The sequence below is a fragment of the Ochotona princeps genome, chromosome 6 (assembly GCF_030435755.1).
Source record: "Ochotona princeps isolate mOchPri1 chromosome 6, mOchPri1.hap1, whole genome shotgun sequence".
Taxonomy (NCBI): Eukaryota; Metazoa; Chordata; class Mammalia; order Lagomorpha; family Ochotonidae; genus Ochotona; species Ochotona princeps.
This window is the reverse complement of record NC_080837.1, coordinates 8,684,958-8,702,767: the sequence shown is the minus strand read 5'-3', so window position 1 is coordinate 8,702,767 and position 17,810 is coordinate 8,684,958. Positions and strand designations below refer to the sequence as shown.

Below are 17,810 nucleotides of genomic sequence, written 5' to 3'. Positions count from 1 at the left end.
AATATCAATGGCTTCCTGGGCAAAAAAATACAATGGGAGGTCAAGCCAGAGTTTGGCCAGGGAGTGAACTGGGGGGCATGCCGTGGCTGCAGGATCCTCCTGGAGAAGGCACGTGCTTTCTGCATGAAGCTGACCTTATGTCACTCACCTGGATGCCCGGAAGACTTGCTGGTGGGGCACGTTGCAGGTCAGCACGGCCCAGCTCCGCAGATACATGAGCCCAATGAGCTTCAGAACATTGAAGGCCGGGAGACAAGGCGAGAAAAAGGCGCCCATCCTGGAATCACAAAGGAGTTCTCTCTGCACATGGTCTCCTCCCAGGGCTGTTGTCCAGAAGCTCCAGGGTGCAGAAACCCCCATGGAAAAATGGGACCCTGAGACACTGGGGGTTTACAGTGTGTGTTTGAAGAGCTACAGGTACCCTCAGCAAAAGGTCTATGACCCTTTGGGAGTAACAGAAGTCATGAGAGCTGGAGTTGTGCCCCTGTTTTGATAGATCCTCTTTGGAAAACAAATAGTACACATTCATCTCTCTCTTTGTAATTGGGCGGAGTGATTCTACTGCTTCCTGGGCAGGTGTTTCAATAATGACTTAAAAACGGATTGGTCCTGTTGTCATTTCTGTCTAAATGTGCCATCACCCCCCACCCCCCAATTCCCAGAAAGCATTCATAAAATGACCACACATGTGATATGGTTCATTCAGAAAGCCCTGTTCTGAATGCTTATGGTTGTGGTGATCACAACCCTGCCCTATCTGGACTCCTTCATGTGTGAGGCCAGGTGGTTTTGAAGCTTTGATGAAGAGCAGTGTTGGTACCTACCAAATCATTCCCTGGTTGTAAACTAGGTGCAGCACATTCTCTGCTATCTTGAATTCCCCATACTCAGGCTACAAAAGAACAAGAGCTTCTCATTAAGGGGAAAAACAGATACTAAAGTTCTTTGCATAAACCAGTTCATATAGTCCCATGCAAAAGTATCTCAAACAGTTCATGGAATTCAAAGGCATGTTTATTGTGCCATATCAAGTTTTTGAAATCTATGCATCAATTTCTGTTAATACACCATTTCAGGGACTTTTTGAAGATCCTTTCATGGTCATGGATTGAAAATTTTTTTTCACTAAAATAAACTTAATTTTCTAGGGACCAGTGTTGAGTTGCATTGGGTGAAGCTCCCACTTGCAATGTCAGCATTGCATATTGGAGTGCTAGTTCCAGTCCTGGCTTCTCTGCTTCTGATTCAGTTCCCTGTTACTGGGCACGCAGTATTTGATGGCTCAGGTGCTGGAGTCTCTGCCACTCACATGGGAGGCCAGGATGGAATTTTTGGCTCCTGGTTGCAGCCTGGCCCAATTCTGGGAGAAATAGCAAATAGAAGCTTCTCTCTCTCTCTCCTCTCTCTTTTTATCTCTCTTTCTCATTCTCTCTCAGTTGCTTTACCTTTCAAATAAATAAATAATGTAAAGTCAACTCAGTCTTTTAATTCTGGTTTCCAGGGATCTTATGAAGCACATTTGCACGTAGAGTTCTTTGCTCTTACAGATAATGGGAGAACATTGCCTGTGTGTCCAGCCCAGCAGATGGCCACTGTAAGTAAGCAATGGACATTCAGCTATTTGCACCCCTCCCTTCTCCTTCACCCATCTTCTCTGCACATGTCCCCTCAGTCAGGCTTCCCTGACAGATACAGATAGGGTTTTACTTACGAACTTGCTCTCCAGATCCCAGCACCAGTAGTCACTTAGATACCGAACAAAAAGTCCCCGGAAGAAGTCTATGAGCAGGATGCTGGCCACGGTGAAGAGCATGTCAATGATGGACAGTTTCAGCATCTCCTGCAACACAGGGTATCTTCCCCTGCCACCAGCCCCTGTCAGACCCCTCCTGTTCCCGTCCATGCCCAGGGGCCCAGCCCTGCCGTGGTCCTGGCACAGAATGGGCGCTCAAAAAACAGTTGTCAATTTGCAGTTGCATTTTGGTACCTAAGGCAGCATCATACAAAACAAGGGAAGACCCTGTGGTCCTGAGCCTTAGAAAATTCTGGATGCCCATGACTCATATCTAGCTGACAGTGTCTCCCAGTTGAGGTCAACTATGCAAGATTATGTTTCAAGGGCAAAAACAAACAAACAAACAAACAAACAACAAGCAAGCAAAAAAACAATGTGGGAGCAGGCGGTTGGTTTGGGTGCTCATTCTTGACTATTGGTGTCATTGGGCAAGTTATTTGGCCACTTGTGAGTCACTTCCCTCACTTGTGGCATTTAGGATGATTGTAATGATACACATGGGAAGACTAAGCTTCTAGGAGTGGGCACAGCACGCAGCCAGTGCATCTGTGTGCTGGATGCTGGAATGGATTTGAGGCCTTGAAATCACCATCTTCACCAAGCCTTCCTTTTCTTTACAACAGGGACCATGGCATCTCTGATTGCTTGGGGGTAAGTGATGGAATGAACGCGGAGGGCTTTGTAAGGGCAAGGGGAAGTACCTGACCCACATATGTTTCCCAGCACTGGCCTTGCAGACTCTGGGGAGGCAGAGTGGTCTTGTTGGCCTTGGTGAGTGGTGTGGTGGAGGTAAGCATGCTGGTGTCTTCTAAGGCCCAGGTACTATTTCTCCCAGGTGCTATTCCAGGCTGAAGTGTGGCCCAGCTCCCTTCTTCGGGACCTGTCCTGGTGGCAAAGAAGGTGGCAGGATCTGTCCAATAGCTTGTGTTATTTTTGGTAGCCGTTTCCTATGAGAGAAGAAGGGAATAAGAGAAGGAGGATGGAGAAGGTATCCATGCGTTCATAAATAATAATAATAAAGACAGATGTTTGCCATAGTGGTTGGGACACGCACATCTCATATAGGGGTGCCTGTGTCCAACTTCCTACTGAGGCAGCAGATGGTAACTCAGCCATGTGGATTCCCGCCACCCAAATGGGGAATCCGGATTCAGTTTCTGGCTCCTGGTTCCCTGTTCTAGCCCTTGTCCAACCAATCTTTCCTCCTCACCCCAACATTCTGAGCACTTGAGGAATCAGCCAATGGACAGGAACTCTCTCTCTCTCTCTCTCTCTCTCTCTGTACACACCAAATTAATAAAAAATTAAATTAAATTAAAGTGTGGAAACGTCTATCGTGGGCACCAAGGCTATTGTTGCATTGCTGGGATGTATTCTCTCTCTCCCTTTCCGATTACCATTGCCCCCACAGTCCCATAATGGAACACAGTACAGCAGTAGCATCCACTGGTCCCCAAAAATCGTCAGACGCTCTTCCAGGTGCCATATGTTATCTTTTCTTATGTTCCTAAGAGTTTCAGATACGGACCGTTACCCCAAGTGCAGATGGGAGTTTGGAACCTCTTGAACCCTATTCTAAGCTCCAAGGTCAGACTTCTGGTCAGGGATAACAAAGGGGCCAGATCTCTGTAACCTCCAGGCCTCCAGGACAAGGGAGAGGGCAGAGAGGGGCTGGCTCCTAAGGGCTCCTTTTTCTTACGACCAAGCCTTGGCATGATCATACAACATTCCCTAGGCACGCAGGCCTGGAAAAGCTTGTCTTTTCATCGTTCAGGATAGTATGGCAGGTAAACCAGGTTGGACACAAACACCTAGGCTGGGAATGGAGGCTCCTGCCGGGCTGGAATGATGGGGACCAGGCTCATCGATTTCTCAGGGGATGTTTATTCTCTCCTGGTTTTACGAGGGAGTGCCATGGCCTGTCACTCTTCCCAGGGTCCTTGCAGTAGCTGTTGATGACTTTTCCTGGTGGAGAATGAAGCACAGTAGTGCAGAACAAAGACACTTGGACCTAGCAGCCTCGAGTTCTCCAAGCACCATCACTCACTAATTATGAGTCATGTGTCCTTCTTTAGTTGAGGAATGGGGCTATTCTTGCTATTACTGTAAGAAGACCACAGCCAGGCCCGGAGCAGTAACCTAGCAGCTAAAGTCCTCGCCTTGCACGCTCCAGGATCCCATATGGGTGCCAGTTCTAATCCCAGCAGCCCCACTTCCCAGCCAGCTCCCTGCTTGTGGCCTGGGAAAGCAGTCAAGGATGGTGCAAAGTCTTGGGACCCTGAACCTCCGTGGGGGACTCAGAAGAGGCTCCTGGCTTCGTATGGCCTCAGCTCCAGCCATTGCGGCCAATTAAGGAGTGAATCATGAGACAGAAGATCTTCCTCTCTGTCTCTGCTCCTCTCTATATATTTGGCTTTCCAGTCAAAATAAATACATCTTAAAAAAAAGAAAGACCACAGCCTAGAGGAGTTTTTTGTTTGTTTGTTTTATGGAGCTTGTCTGTTTATTGTAAAGTAAGCACACACCCTAGTGGAGTTTAAACAGAGCACTGACTATGAGCCAGGTGTGCGGGGAATGGGGAGGCTGGGAGGAGGCAGGCCGGGATGGGGGTGCAGAGTTCACTCACCTCAATGCTCATGCTGTTCACTTTGTCCAGGAGGGCGATGATGAGACTGTAGAGATTCCCCAGATACAGCACAAGGACCCTGAAAGTCACAAGGGGCACCATGCACAAGGTCATGGGTCTAGCCTACTGTGGCCGCACGATGACAATGGCTGCCAACCTTGGCTCCCTTGGGGGATCGCCTTGAGGGCATTTGAAACACGCACAGACTCCCAGAATCTACCCAGCTACCCTAAGTCTGAAAATCTTTCCATACACTTCCCTTGGGAGTTCTAGCCTTGGCTCAGTGTTTTAGAAATACAAGAATAGAAGAAAAAAAGTGTGTGGCTTTAGAAAGTAGAACTCTAGTGTACCCGATGAAGCATGTGTCATTGTGTTACGCCCTGGCTTAGCGAGGAACTCTCCAGGCACTGCCTCCTTTGTAACCCACTGTGGCTCTGTGAGGTATGTCTTCTTATAGTCTCCACTGAATGGGACATGCGCATAAGGACAGGGAGCTAAGTGACATGCTCAGGTCCACAGTGCTAGACAGAATCAGGGTGCAACTATGGAAGCTCAGTGCTCTGTCTCAGAACTACAGGACCTCACCATCCCCGCCCCAAGGTGTGGGCAGTAGTCAGTGAGTGGAAGCTGCTAGAGACAGCCTGCACCAATGACTCATGACTTGATGTCAATTTCTCTACACTTGGAAGGTGCTGGAAAACCCTTTGCCCAAGATGAAGCCCTAATCTTATGGAAAACCATCTGGAGAACAGAGAAGAGAATGGAGAAAGGCAGTTTCTCAAAGTTCAGTGGGGCAATTAGCAGCACTTAGGGAATTGTGGAATTGTCATTGTCAGTTGACGGGGAAGCAGCTTCCTATTGAGGAGATGATGAGTTGGTGACTCGGGAAAGACTCTCCTTGGACAAAGTTCCTGGAGCTTCTAGCTGTGCATCTACAGTGGCCGGCACAGGACACAACCCTCAGTACACGGCGGGGGTGTGCAGTGTGGTGGAACTGAAAGAAAGATTGAATCTGTTTCACCTCTTTCCTCTTGGTATCACCATTGTGCCTTGGATAAAAGGTGCCGTGATGTGCTGCTGGCTTCACAGGACTGGAACAGCGCATCTTGCTCTTATTTCCAGACGCGGGGCTAATTTGTCAGAGGCCAGCTTTTGGACGTCTCTGTTTTCCCTGTTTTGAACGTGAAGAACGAGGCCAATCTGTATAATAGGATTGCTGTTCGGCCAAATGCAATCATGGAATTGATTCTCTCCAGTGCTTGCTGGTGAGGAAGGAGCAGAGGAAGATACTTCTCTCGTGCAGGGCGGCAGCGCAGCCAAGGATGCAGGGTTAGGAGCCAGAAGCTGCAAGCCTCACCCCGGTCTCCTCTTGATGGTGAAGCTTCATCTAACTACTAGTTCTTTCTCATCACTATAATGATGGTTGGATTGTGGGGTGTTGGAAAATGACAGCCTTCCAGTCAAACGTTCCCCTCCCTGCTTTGTAAACAAGGCTGTGTTCGAGCATACGTGCAGCCTCTCGTGATTGTATCTTGTCATGTGAGCATCAAGTATTTTGCACAGACTGCACAACACCCACACACTAAAACCTTTATGACTGAGTCCTTGTCACCAGATGTCTGACAACTCCTGAATGAGGACAAGTCTCCCCAGCAGAGCTGTAGAATATTCTCAGGTGTTCTTTGAGAAAAGATGGAGAAATCAGACTAAGTGTAGACTAAGGGGGGAGGTAGGATCAAGGAACCAAGGCTCTAACACTCCTCCTTGGCTCCAACTGTGTGAATAACTCACTGAAACCCACGGGCTAAGGTACAGATGACAGCTCAGTTTTGGCAGCAGGTGGTGGAGTGCTCAGGAAGACAGCGCCGAAGGCAGCACTAAGTGATGCATGTGTTTGACACCTGCAGAATGTTCCAGGTTGCTCCCTCAGGTGCACTGGTCTGCGGCTGCTCAGGTTTGCCCCTGACTGACTCGGATGACTCCAGAAGCTTCCAGGGAGATCCAGGAGAGCTCTTTGAGTCTGTGCTTCAAGAATTTGTTATCAAAGCACGAACCGCTCTGCTCTTGTCTGGAAAATGGTTTGGTTTCCTTTCCTTGGTCATGGCAAGCCGTGGAGAAAACACCGTGGGGAGAACCAGACGTGTCCCATTGTCTTCTTTACCCTTTTGGTGTTTGCTTTATCTACCTACCTCTCTCTTCTTCCTTCCCCTCTTCCCCCTTTTCTTTCACCTCCTCCTCTTTTTCCATCTCTGCCTTCTCCTCTTCTCTAGGACTGCTTAACCTGTTCCTTTTCTCTTTGTCATCCTGGTCCTCCCCTTCCCTCGCCTTTCCCCACTTGTTTTCTGTTGCTTCCTGCTTTTCTCGAGTTGCATCTACTGGTTGAGTCCTCGCTTAGCATCAGGGCATGAGAAGCAAGCCCTGGCTTGAAAGAACTTCCATGCCTACTGTGTCTGGGCAGGTGAATGGGCTGTGGCATGGCACTCACCACCCCAGCTCCCTCACCTTGCCAGCTGGAAGCGCAACGTTGTCCGGGGGTGGTACATCTCAAGGGCGGCGATGAGGTCAAAGGCTGATGGTGCTAACATGGTGACCAAGGAGACTACCACACTCACCTGCCGAGAGAGCACACGGCACACACTGCACTCCAGGATTCCCCTTGCCCAGCCTTAAGTCCCTGCATTGGTCTCTTTGTGTAATACTAGGCCAGGATCAGGCAGTCCCACAATGGAAAATCTTCCTCAGTTGCAGCTGTTATTCCCTCCCTCGGCCAAAGCCAGTCCCACTTGGTTACAGGTGGAATCCGCCAAGGAGCTTTCGCAAAAGGTTCTGCAGGCCCTCACATGTGTCACCAGGGACTCACTTGCACTGAAACCACATTTTCCAATTACAACCTCCCTCTATTTATATTTTGCTGACCTTGGGTGGAAGATGAAAACAACTGCAACCATTATGAATAGAAAAAGGAAAGCAGAGAGGTAATTTAATCTTCTTTCCATACATGGAGGATTAATTACCCAGAGCATGATGCCTGGCTCTTGTTTCTTGTAGTTGGGGCAAAGTGAAGAGGAGTTTTAACTCGTACAATGAGATGTTTCAGCTAAAATAGGAAATGATTTCAGGACATATCTGTTAAAACAACAACAGCTATCTATCTATCTTTAAATAAATAAGCCAACACTAATATAAAGTTATTTAACTGTCAGGAAGTAGAAGTATGGGAAAAGTTGACTCAATTCAGTGTCAGTTTTTAATAAATCATTCTTTGCAGGTAAACATGTATAGGGCGAGCTTAAACCTTACTGCTGCCTAGGCTCTCGGCCTTTCAAATCTCTGAAGATCATTATCATTTATATAGTGGAAATATGACGGGTGGTTTCTGTGCTATTTCCACCTTTACATATTTACAGATTAGTTGGGTCAAAACTGCAGCCTGATAGCAAATATTGGGAATTCTAAAATTTTCCTTAGTCTCCAAATTGGCAATCTCCTTAAGGGAATATCCAGACCAGGAAGGAGGGAAGACTATTTCTAGAACAAGCCCTTTGGAGTGTGGGGTTGCTTGTGAAAGTCTCCCTTGTGATTTAGAAATAGAGAAAAAATGGGCCCAGCATGGTAGCCTAGTGGCTATCGTCCTCTCCTTGAATGTGCCGGGATTCCATATGGGCACCAGTTTTAACCCCAGCTGCTCCACTTCCCATCCAGCGCCCCACTTGTGGCCTGGGAAAGCAGTGGAGGATGCCTCAAAGCCTTGAGACCCTGCACCTGCGTGGAAGGCCTGGAAGAAGCTCCTGGCTTTGGCTTGATTCAGCACTGCCTGTTGTGTCCACTTGGGGAATGAATCAGTAGATGAAAGATCTTCCTCTCTCTCCACCTCTCTGAATATCTGACTTTCCAATATAAATAAATAAATCTTTGAAAAAAGAACTACAGAAAAGCCAGTCATGGGCATTTTGTTTGGTGATCATCTTGTCCAATCGGAGTCCCTGTGCCTGAGCTCTGGCTTCAGCTACTCCCCACTGAAGACACTGGGAGGCAGCAGTGATGGCTCAAGGAGTTGGGCTCCTGACCCCTATGGGAGAACTGGATTAAGTTCTTAGTTTCAGCTTTGGCCTTGGCCCAGATCTAGGAGTTGTGGACATCTTTGGAGTGAATCAGCAGATTAGATCTATCTATCTATCTATCTATCTATCTATCTATCTATCTATCTGATTGATCTCTATATCTTTCCTTGAATCGCACAAATTAGAAAAGCAAAAGGGAAAACTATGATAACCCCAAGTGCTTAGCAGCCAGTTCCAATCAGCCATGGAATAGGGTAGGTGTCACTGCAAGTATGCAGGTGGAATCCACTTCAAGAAACCAGGACGTGAAGGAAGAGATGTGTGGACAGCAAAGCACAGATGGCATCAATTAAGAACAATGTGAGTTAAAATCCTTTCCCACGATACCAACAAACTCATTCAGTCAAGCGTTGCCATTGCCACTCCAGTCTAAACCCTTACAGTAGTCCAAGTTCAATGACAAGATGGCTCAGTGTTCCCTTGGAGATGTTCCCATCCAGCCCACCTGAGAGCCAGAGGTGTGCACCCCATCCAGGTCCCTCTTGGCGGGCACATGCAGGCTGTGAGGGGATGGGATGGGAGGGGTACCTCATTCTTCTCCCAGAGCGTCAGCTCCTTCTTGGATTGTTCTAGTTTCTGCGAGCGGTCCACCACGAAGTAGATGAGGTAGATGCTCCCAGCCAGTGAGAGAAGCACCAGGACGTTGGCCACAATCCGCAGACAGATGGTCACTGCCCTGGAGGGGAAGGAGGTAAGCATTAAGGATGGATATGTGGGGCAGCAGCATACTCACACCCCAGGGCACCTCTGCATAGTCATCCTCTCTCAGCCCAAATCCCTCAGTCTCTAGGAGACGGACAATGAATGGTAATCTCAACCAACAGGCACCAGTGCTGATTTAAGTAAACACATGAGCAACCCTGATTATTAGTGGCTGAGTACTCAGAAGGCTTCAAGTTCAGGCTTGGCCCAATATGGTGGCAGCCCTATGGTGTATATGTTGAACTTGTAAGGTTCCAAGGAAATGCATTCAACAGTGGGGAAAACGGAGCAGGGAGAAATAGAAGGAGAGGAAAGGAAGGAGGGAAACCCCAGAGTTTGCTCGTTGTTCTGTGGAAAGCACCTGGCATAGCACAGCCCAGGCACCACTGCTGGTAGCTTTTCTGCCATCTCTGCCCGGATAGCTATGAGCTCTCACACACGAGTGGCTTTTGCTGCCATGTCCTCAGCTGCTACAGTAATGTGGCACACAGAGGTATTCGTGACCTCAGCAGGGCAGCTAAGCAACTGTGAGACAGGCTGTGGGCTCTTTACATGCGCGCCTCTTGGGGTGTGGGCGGCTCTCAGAATGAGCAGTGATCCAGGTCTCATTGCCCTCCTCGACTCCAGCTTCCTGCTGATGTATATTCCAGGAAGCAGTGGTGCTGGCTCAAGTACCTGGGTCTCTGCCACACATGAAGCAGTTCCAACTTTATGGCTTCAATCTGACCCAGCCCCAACTATATTGGGCAACTGGGGGAGTGAGTCAGCAAGATGAGAGCTTAGTCAGTCTGCCTGCATGTCTCTGTGTCTCTTCCTTTTGTATAAAAATAAGCAAACACCTGGGGCCCTGTGTGATAGCCTGATGGCTAAATCCTTGCCTTACACCCACTGGGATCCTATATGGATGCCAGTTCGAGTCCCAGCTGCTCCACTTCTCATCCAGCTCCCTGCTTGTGGTGTGGGAAAGCAGTGGAGGATGCCCCAAAGCTTTGGGACCCTGCACTTGCATGGAAGACCTGGAAGAAGCTCCTGGCTCCTGGCTTCGGATCGGCTCAGCTCTGGCCTTTGTGGCTACTTGCAGAGGGAATCAATGGACAGAAGATCTTCCTCTGTATATCTCCTTCTCTCTGTCAATTTGCCTTTCCAATAAAAAAGTAAATAAAAATGAATCTTTAAAAAAGATAAACAAACCCATCACCCACCTAGTAGGTGGTCCCTGAGACCCAGGCCGGGTTTTGTGCTCCCAGGGTGGGGGATTCGGTGATGTTTGGGATGCCTGGCCCAGGTACTTGGACCTGCCTGCAAGAACACATCCTACTTAATAAAAAAGGTGGAGCAGAGGACACAGGCCCTGTTGTAAAAGGAGAATATGGCAGCACATTTGGTGCTGTAACAGAAGAAGAACAGAACTAGGTGGACAACTACTCTAAACAAACAATGACAGCAAAAACCTTGGTGACTGGAGCCAATGGACATTGGGAGGGTGACATCATCCTTGGATCAGTGAAATCGGCAGCATTTCCAGAACTATCCAAACCACTTCGATAGAACCCTCGGGATATGTATACATTGAGACTCTGGGTTGATATGAGGTGGTGGTTCCTCATTCGTGGGTACTGGGACATGTGGCAAATCATGAGTGGCTTCCCCCTTTGTCTCTCCCCTTCTCCCAGGAACAACAAGAAGAAATAGCGAATTTGGAAGCAATGAGCTCACCCAATTTTCCTTAAACCTTGATCCTCCCCACCCCGATAACCAAGTAATCATTATTAAAAAATAAAATTTATATAAAAAAAAGGCAAACACCTGCTTTGGTATCTAAAATAAGAAAGCAGGAAACTGGGCAACTTGAGACCTGTTGAGGGATCTCTGGAGAGAGAAAGACCCCTAAACACTGTCAGAGGAAAAAATAGCCCTGTGCCCTCAGACCACACGCCTGGATAAGTGGATCTTACAGAGAAAGAAGAGCAGCTGGCAGCTGTAAAAATAAAACACAGACACCTGTGTTATTTGTCCCAAAGTGAAATAAAATCCCCCTGAATGCAGCCCGGGCGGGGGAGCACCAGCACTTACAGGCTTTTGTTCTTCTTTTTCTCCTGTTCTTCCAGTATCGCCTCCTTGCAGGAGAAGCAGACCCAGCATGAAAAGTGCAGTATTGCCATAAATTTGAAACCCCTTACAACGGCTTCCCAGGCCCTCAGACCCTTGTCTCTTCTGCCTAAAACTTCATTCTGGAAGATTCTGTGGCTACCAACCCCTTACATGCCAATGAGCTGATAATCAATAGGAGAAAAGGACAACTGAAGGCTGTACAAAGGGAATGGCTAGAATCATTTAAATCGCCCGAATTCTTTGGTCTCAAGTGGGCATCAGTTAGCTGCCCAAGTCCCTGAGAGCTTTGGAATGCATGAGCTTCTCAGGGTTAATTAAAAGCCCATGTCCACCTTTTGTATGTATTTATTGCTTATGGATTACATAAGGGATTTTGAAAAAAATAATGAAAAATGCACATCACAGAAAGTTTATGCATGTGCTTCAAAAATATTTTTGCACCAAAATAAAATTTCCCTTTGAATTCCATCTTTCCAAGTTGTTGAAATATCCTCCTAGACATGTAACAGATTGAGATTCTGTGATCTTATTGATCAAGAATACACAGGTTGAAATGTTATAAGAAAGATGTTTTTAAAGGACTGTAAAGGATTACAGCTCTGTTACTTCCTTCCCACAATCCACCGGGCCACGGGTGTATTCCCTGGGCCCGCACGTGGGCGGCAGGTACTTTGGGGGACCCAGGAGGTTCAGGTCCTCTGAGCCCACCCTCCTCAGGGCCTTCTCTCTGCAACCTGATCCAGCTCATCCACTCACCCTGATGCTGTTCACAATGGCAGCTGTTTTGCTCTCTGCAGCCTCGGGGTTCCCAATGAGGTAATCCCAGGCACAAAACACTCGCCAGCAGAAAGCGTAGTTTTCATGGGAGGCGCTGGCAAGGCTGGTGCGAGAGTTCTTGGCCATCCTGCAAAAGAGGGCTCAGGACAAGGTGACAGGAAGAGTTTCAGATGCAGGTTCATCCCTGGGGGCTTGGGTAGGCTCACACCGAGCCTTGGTGGCCATGTGACAAAGCTGCCCCCTGTGGTGGCCATAGAGCCATGGCTGGCCTTCAGCCCACACTTTTGACTAGCTCTTTTGCATAGTGTTAGCACTGGAGTGGCCACTGAGGGGCAGCTGGTCACACTGCATGTGTGTGTACACTGAGGAAATGGCCATCCCCCTCCTGTGTACAAACTACAGAAGCTGCCTTCTTGGAGGGTCTGCCTGCAGTCACTCTTGCCCTTGGGGACTTGGTGAAGCTGTGGACCCTCCCACTCACCCACCTTTAGATACTGGGAATCAAGGGCTGGGACCCTCTATCTCTTGGAACCCTGCTTGTCCCCTAGGCTGGCCCTCCTGTGTTCAGGTTTTAATACTCCTCTCTGTTCTGCTCTACATTTAGCTAAATGATACAACCACAACAGGCAGGGTGATACAGGGAGGTGGCTCAGATCAGAAAGGTGTAGCAAGGTGAGCCAAGGGGCTGGGGAGAGAGAATAAAAAGGGACAATAGGGGTGGAAATGGGAAGGAAACGCTGGTCTGCACCTCTATTGCTAGAGACAGTCCATGCTGGAAGGGTGCCTGTCCGTGTTACAGATGAGGGCCAGCAAGTTCCTGCAGGTGCCACAGAGAAGTGACATAGCAACTCTTTAACCTTGCTTCCCCTCAGGGATTCACAAGGTGTGCCAGGTACTTCACAGCCCAGGCAAAGGGGGCAAACATTGTGGCATAGTGGGCTAGGCTGCCATTTGGGCTGCCAGCAGCCCAGCCCAAACAACTCTGCTTTTGATCCAGCGTCCTGCAAATGTGCATCCTGGGAGGTGTGACTTGAGTCCCTGTATCCCTGCCACCCCATGTGGGAGACCTGAACGGAGTTCCCAGCATTAGACTGCAGCCTCGCCCAGTGCTGACTGCTATGGGCATGTAGGAAGATCTCTCTCTCTCTCTGCCTTTCAAATGAATAGACGAATAAATACATAATTAATACATCTTTTCTAGAAAAGAGTCTGGCAGGCCACAAGGTCACACTTAGCCTTTAGCTCTCCACTAGCTCAGCTAGACCATTACCTAAAATGGGATCAGCTGTTATGTCTTCCTGATTCTTGTCTTTTCTAGAACCCACCACAGATCCTAGCACCCAGTTCTAAGTGTTCCATCAGTGCTGGTTAGAAAGGAAGACAAAATCTTGTAGCCTTCCTCATCTGTGACATGAACACAGTGATCCCTTTCCTTGGCAGCGTTATTGACAGGATTCAGTGAGACCACATGGCCCACGGCTCCCCAAATGGCCTTGGGAGAAGCTGAGCACTCGTACTTTTTCAAGAGGATGATGAAGCTGTAGGCGAACACTGCCATGCCCACCAGGAAGTAGGCCAAGGGCAGCCGGTAGCCTGCTCTCCCGATCCGCCTCTCCCTGCCGTAGTAGCCGTAGAAGAGGACTGAATATTGCAGATAGCCCTGGGAAGAGAAAACACCTGGGTCCTTCCCGATTCTGAGAACACATGAAGTTGCTCCCACCTGGCAGGGGCAGGGTCAAGCACCGGCCTCACCCCCAGGGACCAGACGGTGTCCAGGTCTTGGGCCGATGCCAGGAGCTCTCCCGGGATGCTCTTGCTGGCCGTGCTTCCGAATGGCTGGCCCGCTATCAGCTGGGGAGAGAATAAAGGGTCTCCTGGGAGGTCCTCCTGGGAGGTAGAGAGGCCACCCCTGGGGGGATGCAGAGCTGGGCCTCTGCTTAATTCTCATCCCTGGGAAACTGAATTTTTCTCTTGTTTGATGGGACCTCGTCTGGGTGAGACATTGCGTCTATGGGGGTATTAGTAAAGGCACCGCCAATGGCTCTATTACTTTAATGAAGTTCGGTGGAGAAGTGAGTTGGCAAACTAGATGTTAGACTTAGTCTGGGCCCTTGTCCCTTTTCTTATGGTCTGGGAGCTGAGATTGGTTTTTGCATCTTGAAATGGTCCCCTCCCCCCCAAAAAAATCCGAAGAAGAATCATATTTTGTGATTGCATGAAAATGACGTGGAATCCAAGCTGCAGGATCCACATAGAAAATTGAAATGGTGCATAGCCAGGACTGCTTGCAGATTGTGGCAGCTGTGGTGGAGATTGGGGGGTCCACGGAGCCTCAGATACTTACCATTGGCCCTTTATGGGGAATGCTGGTGACCCCTGTTTGCCTTTGACCGTATGCACCTCACTGGGATAACGAGAGTGCTCACTCTAAACCATGGCTCTCTCACTTCTCCTCCCAACACAGGGTGCATTTTTCTTTGCCGGCACAGGTCTTACCTCGGGGATGACAATAAAAGCCCCTGTCATGATTGTGAGCACGATATTAATCCCAAATAGCCATCTCAGGAATATGAAATAGGAGGCCACGCCTGAACCAAAATGACCTGAAGAAAAGAAGAGATCATGAGAACGAACGGCTTATATAAAATCCTGTGGTTCAAGTTCTCTGCCAAGCCACGTGGCAAGTTCTCCTGGATCAGCAGCATACAGAGTGCCAAGTAGCATGCTGCCCACCAAAGGCTTATTGTGGTGCATTAAGACACCCCAGAAGGGAGAGGGAAAGAGGATGGGAGATGGAGAAATATTATTACATTCTTAAAACTCTATCTCAGAACTACAGGAAACCTGGTTGCTTTATAGGAATACATTTTTTAAAAAATTCAAAAAAGGGGGCCAGTGTGGTGGCTGTGGTGGCTATGGTGCTGGCACCCCATATGAGTCCTGGCTGCTTGACCCTCAGTCCAGGGACCTTCCTAATGTGCCTAAATAAACAGCAGAGGATAGCCCAACACCTTGGGTTCCTGCACCCATGTGGGAGATCTGGAGTAGGCGCTTGGCTCCAGGCTTTGGACCAGCTCAGCTCTGGCATGGCCATTTCAGGAGTGAACCAGCGGTAGAAGATCTCTCCCTCTCTCTACCTGTGCACCCCTCTCACTGCCATAACATGGACAAGAGAATTTGCAGTTTTGTTTTCCTGTTTTGTATTCTTTTAAGGATTCACCAATTTGGGTCCAACGTGACTGAAGTCCTCGACTTGCATATTCAGGGATCCCCTTTGGATGCCAGCTCATATTCCAGCTGCTCCACTTCCCATCCAGCTCCCTGCTTGTGGCCTGGGAAAGCAGTCGAGGACGGCCCAAAGCCTTGGGACCCTGCACGCATGTGGGGGACCCAGAAGAGCTCCTGGATTCTGGCTTCAGGTCAGCTCGGCTCCAGCTGGTGTGGTGCCACTTGGGGAGTGAACTAGTGGGTGGAAGATCTTTCTCTCTGTCTCTCCTTCTCTCTGTAGTTCTAACTTTACAGTACAAATAAATACATCTTAAAAAGGGAATTCATGACATTTTTAAGGGTCCTTTTTCAGTTAATTTTAAGATAACAAGACAGTTTGGCCAATGAGTAATGAGGTTAATCTGGGACCTCTCTTTGTCACTTGTCATAACTCTGTACATATTCTAACAAGAGGAACACTTTTTTATTTTGATCTATAGAGAAGATCCAGGAGCGTAGAAAAGTTAGAGTGTAAGAGATAATCGGACCATCTCCTGTTGCAGGTGGAATTATGCTCCCTTTTAAAATTTTGAAGTTTTTATGACAAGCTATATTTGTCATGATAAGTAGGCAAATGAAAAAACATCACAAACAAAACAAGCAACAACAACAACAACGAAAAAACCCACTGCTCACACCAGGACCTCTATTGCAGTTAGCGTCTGTGAAGTTTTTAGCTTACTCTTCATTATTCTGCCTCCCTAAACATTGGGATAAAATGGACATCTCTCTTTGTGCTTCCTCGGTTGCTACTCGAAGATGAATTTTAGTGTTTCATTCAGAGAATTTTTTTATTATTAAACCTCTCTTCGGGAGAAAATTTCTTTTTTTAATGGGATAAAAAGACCATGCTCAGTGATCTTGTTCTATCAAGTCACTTTTTTTTTTTTAATTGGAAGGCAGAGATACCCAGAGAGTGAGGGAGAAAGAGAGAGGTAAAAACAGACAGAGAGCTGCTGTTTCTGATTGATTCCCTCCGTGTCCAGAACCCCTGGGGCTGGGCTGGGGCCAAAGCCAGAAGCCAAGGTCAAGGTCTGGTCTCCCCTCTGGAGGACAGGACCTCCATTGTAACAAATACAGAATCTTTCCATGTCTGTATAGCCTGTGGTCCAATTTGGGGTATTTTTAATTTTGGATTTTTCAGTTTGTTTGTGGTATTGTGTGCTGCATGTGTCGTATGTGTGATTGTGGATATGATTCTCGGAAAATGGAGTTTATGTTTGTTCATTGGGTTCATGGTGAATGAACTGGAGGGTGAATGTACCAGGAGAGACCAGCAAAGCTACTTTGGGAACGTGCATGGAGCGAGGAGATGGGACGGGCCCTTGCTCCTGTCCCATGTCCCATATCCTACGTTCCGCATTGGTGCAACACCATCCATGCCAGAATCCCTGGCACATGGCACGAGGACCAGGGCCCACCAGGTCCATCCTGGGCTGTGAGTTGGCCTCAGGTGCTACTTGCCTGCCTGCCATACCCTCGGGTGCAATGACTTACTTTCGATTTTCTTTATCCTCATTTCCCAGGGAATGAAGATGACCATGAAGTTGCAGGCAAGGCGGGCAAATTTCCTCCAGAGCTGGGAAGGAAGGAGATGGATTAGATTTCCCTGGGGTAGGGGTCTGGCAGTCACCCTACTGGTACCATTGATGATGGAAGCACTGACTAGGGCCTCAGTGCCCCTTTGTCCTCTGTGCTACTGACCAGGGGAGTAGACACTTGCCTTGGGCTCCAGCCCATGATGTCTGTATTGAAGGCCATGTTCCATAGGGGGATGGTTTACCATGTTGTACCATTCATGACACAGGGTCCAAGGACACTGGAAATGACCTCAGGAATGAAGTCAAGATTCACACCCATGTGGCTCTACCATAGTCTTAAGGTAGCTAGGAGATGACCCAACCCTCAAGGTGATTGTAGCTCATCCCTCACCAAAGACCAAGAGTCTCCCCTAACACAAGCCCATGCACCTTGCAGTCTGCAGCTCGCTGGTGGTTCCTCAGCCTTACTCAGGACCAAAGTTGCCGGGAACAAGGCCTGGAAATGCAGCCTGTCTTGTGTATTTCAGATGTAATTGCCAAAAAGTCAAAAACATTTTTTTTTCCCTCCAAGGATAATACAACCTGATAGTGGTCCTGCTTTCCAATAAATTAACAAATGAATGAATAAATACATACATAAATAAATGAACATGGGCAAGTCATGCATTTTAACACGCAAACAATCTGGGTTTGTGTTGGAGGCAAATGATATCATAGCAGAAAAAAGGGGGACAAATGCAATTACCACGTTGTGAACTGTAAGGCAGCACCCGGGCCTGCCACAGTCGCGGATGTTAATGTCGTTCTGGCTGTGTCTGCTCAGGCCAGATGGCTGCTTGTAAATGCAAGTCAAAATTTTATCAGAAGTC

The 17,810-nt window shown here is 48.2% G+C and overlaps 1 protein-coding gene across 2 annotated transcripts in view; it reads right to left on the bottom strand.

Annotated features, from left to right (window-relative positions):
* TMC3 (transmembrane channel like 3) overlaps positions 1-17,810 on the bottom strand; it is a 34,235-nt gene that overhangs the window by 7,419 nt on the left and 9,006 nt on the right. For both annotated transcript variants that reach the window (XM_058665314.1, XM_058665315.1), the window contains exons 4-16: positions 16,898-16,979; positions 14,630-14,736; positions 13,886-13,984; positions 13,651-13,793; positions 12,113-12,260; positions 11,318-11,361; positions 9,071-9,218; positions 6,924-7,033; positions 4,422-4,500; positions 2,497-2,742; positions 1,712-1,840; positions 825-892; positions 149-277 (exon numbers count right to left, since the gene is read on the bottom strand). In XM_058665314.1, coding sequence (XP_058521297.1) covers positions 149-277; positions 825-892; positions 1,712-1,840; positions 2,497-2,742; positions 4,422-4,500; positions 6,924-7,033; positions 9,071-9,218; positions 11,318-11,361; positions 12,113-12,260; positions 13,651-13,793; positions 13,886-13,984; positions 14,630-14,736; positions 16,898-16,979 — 1,532 coding nt within the window. The remainder of the gene's footprint in view (positions 1-148; positions 278-824; positions 893-1,711; positions 1,841-2,496; positions 2,743-4,421; positions 4,501-6,923; positions 7,034-9,070; positions 9,219-11,317; positions 11,362-12,112; positions 12,261-13,650; positions 13,794-13,885; positions 13,985-14,629; positions 14,737-16,897; positions 16,980-17,810) is intronic.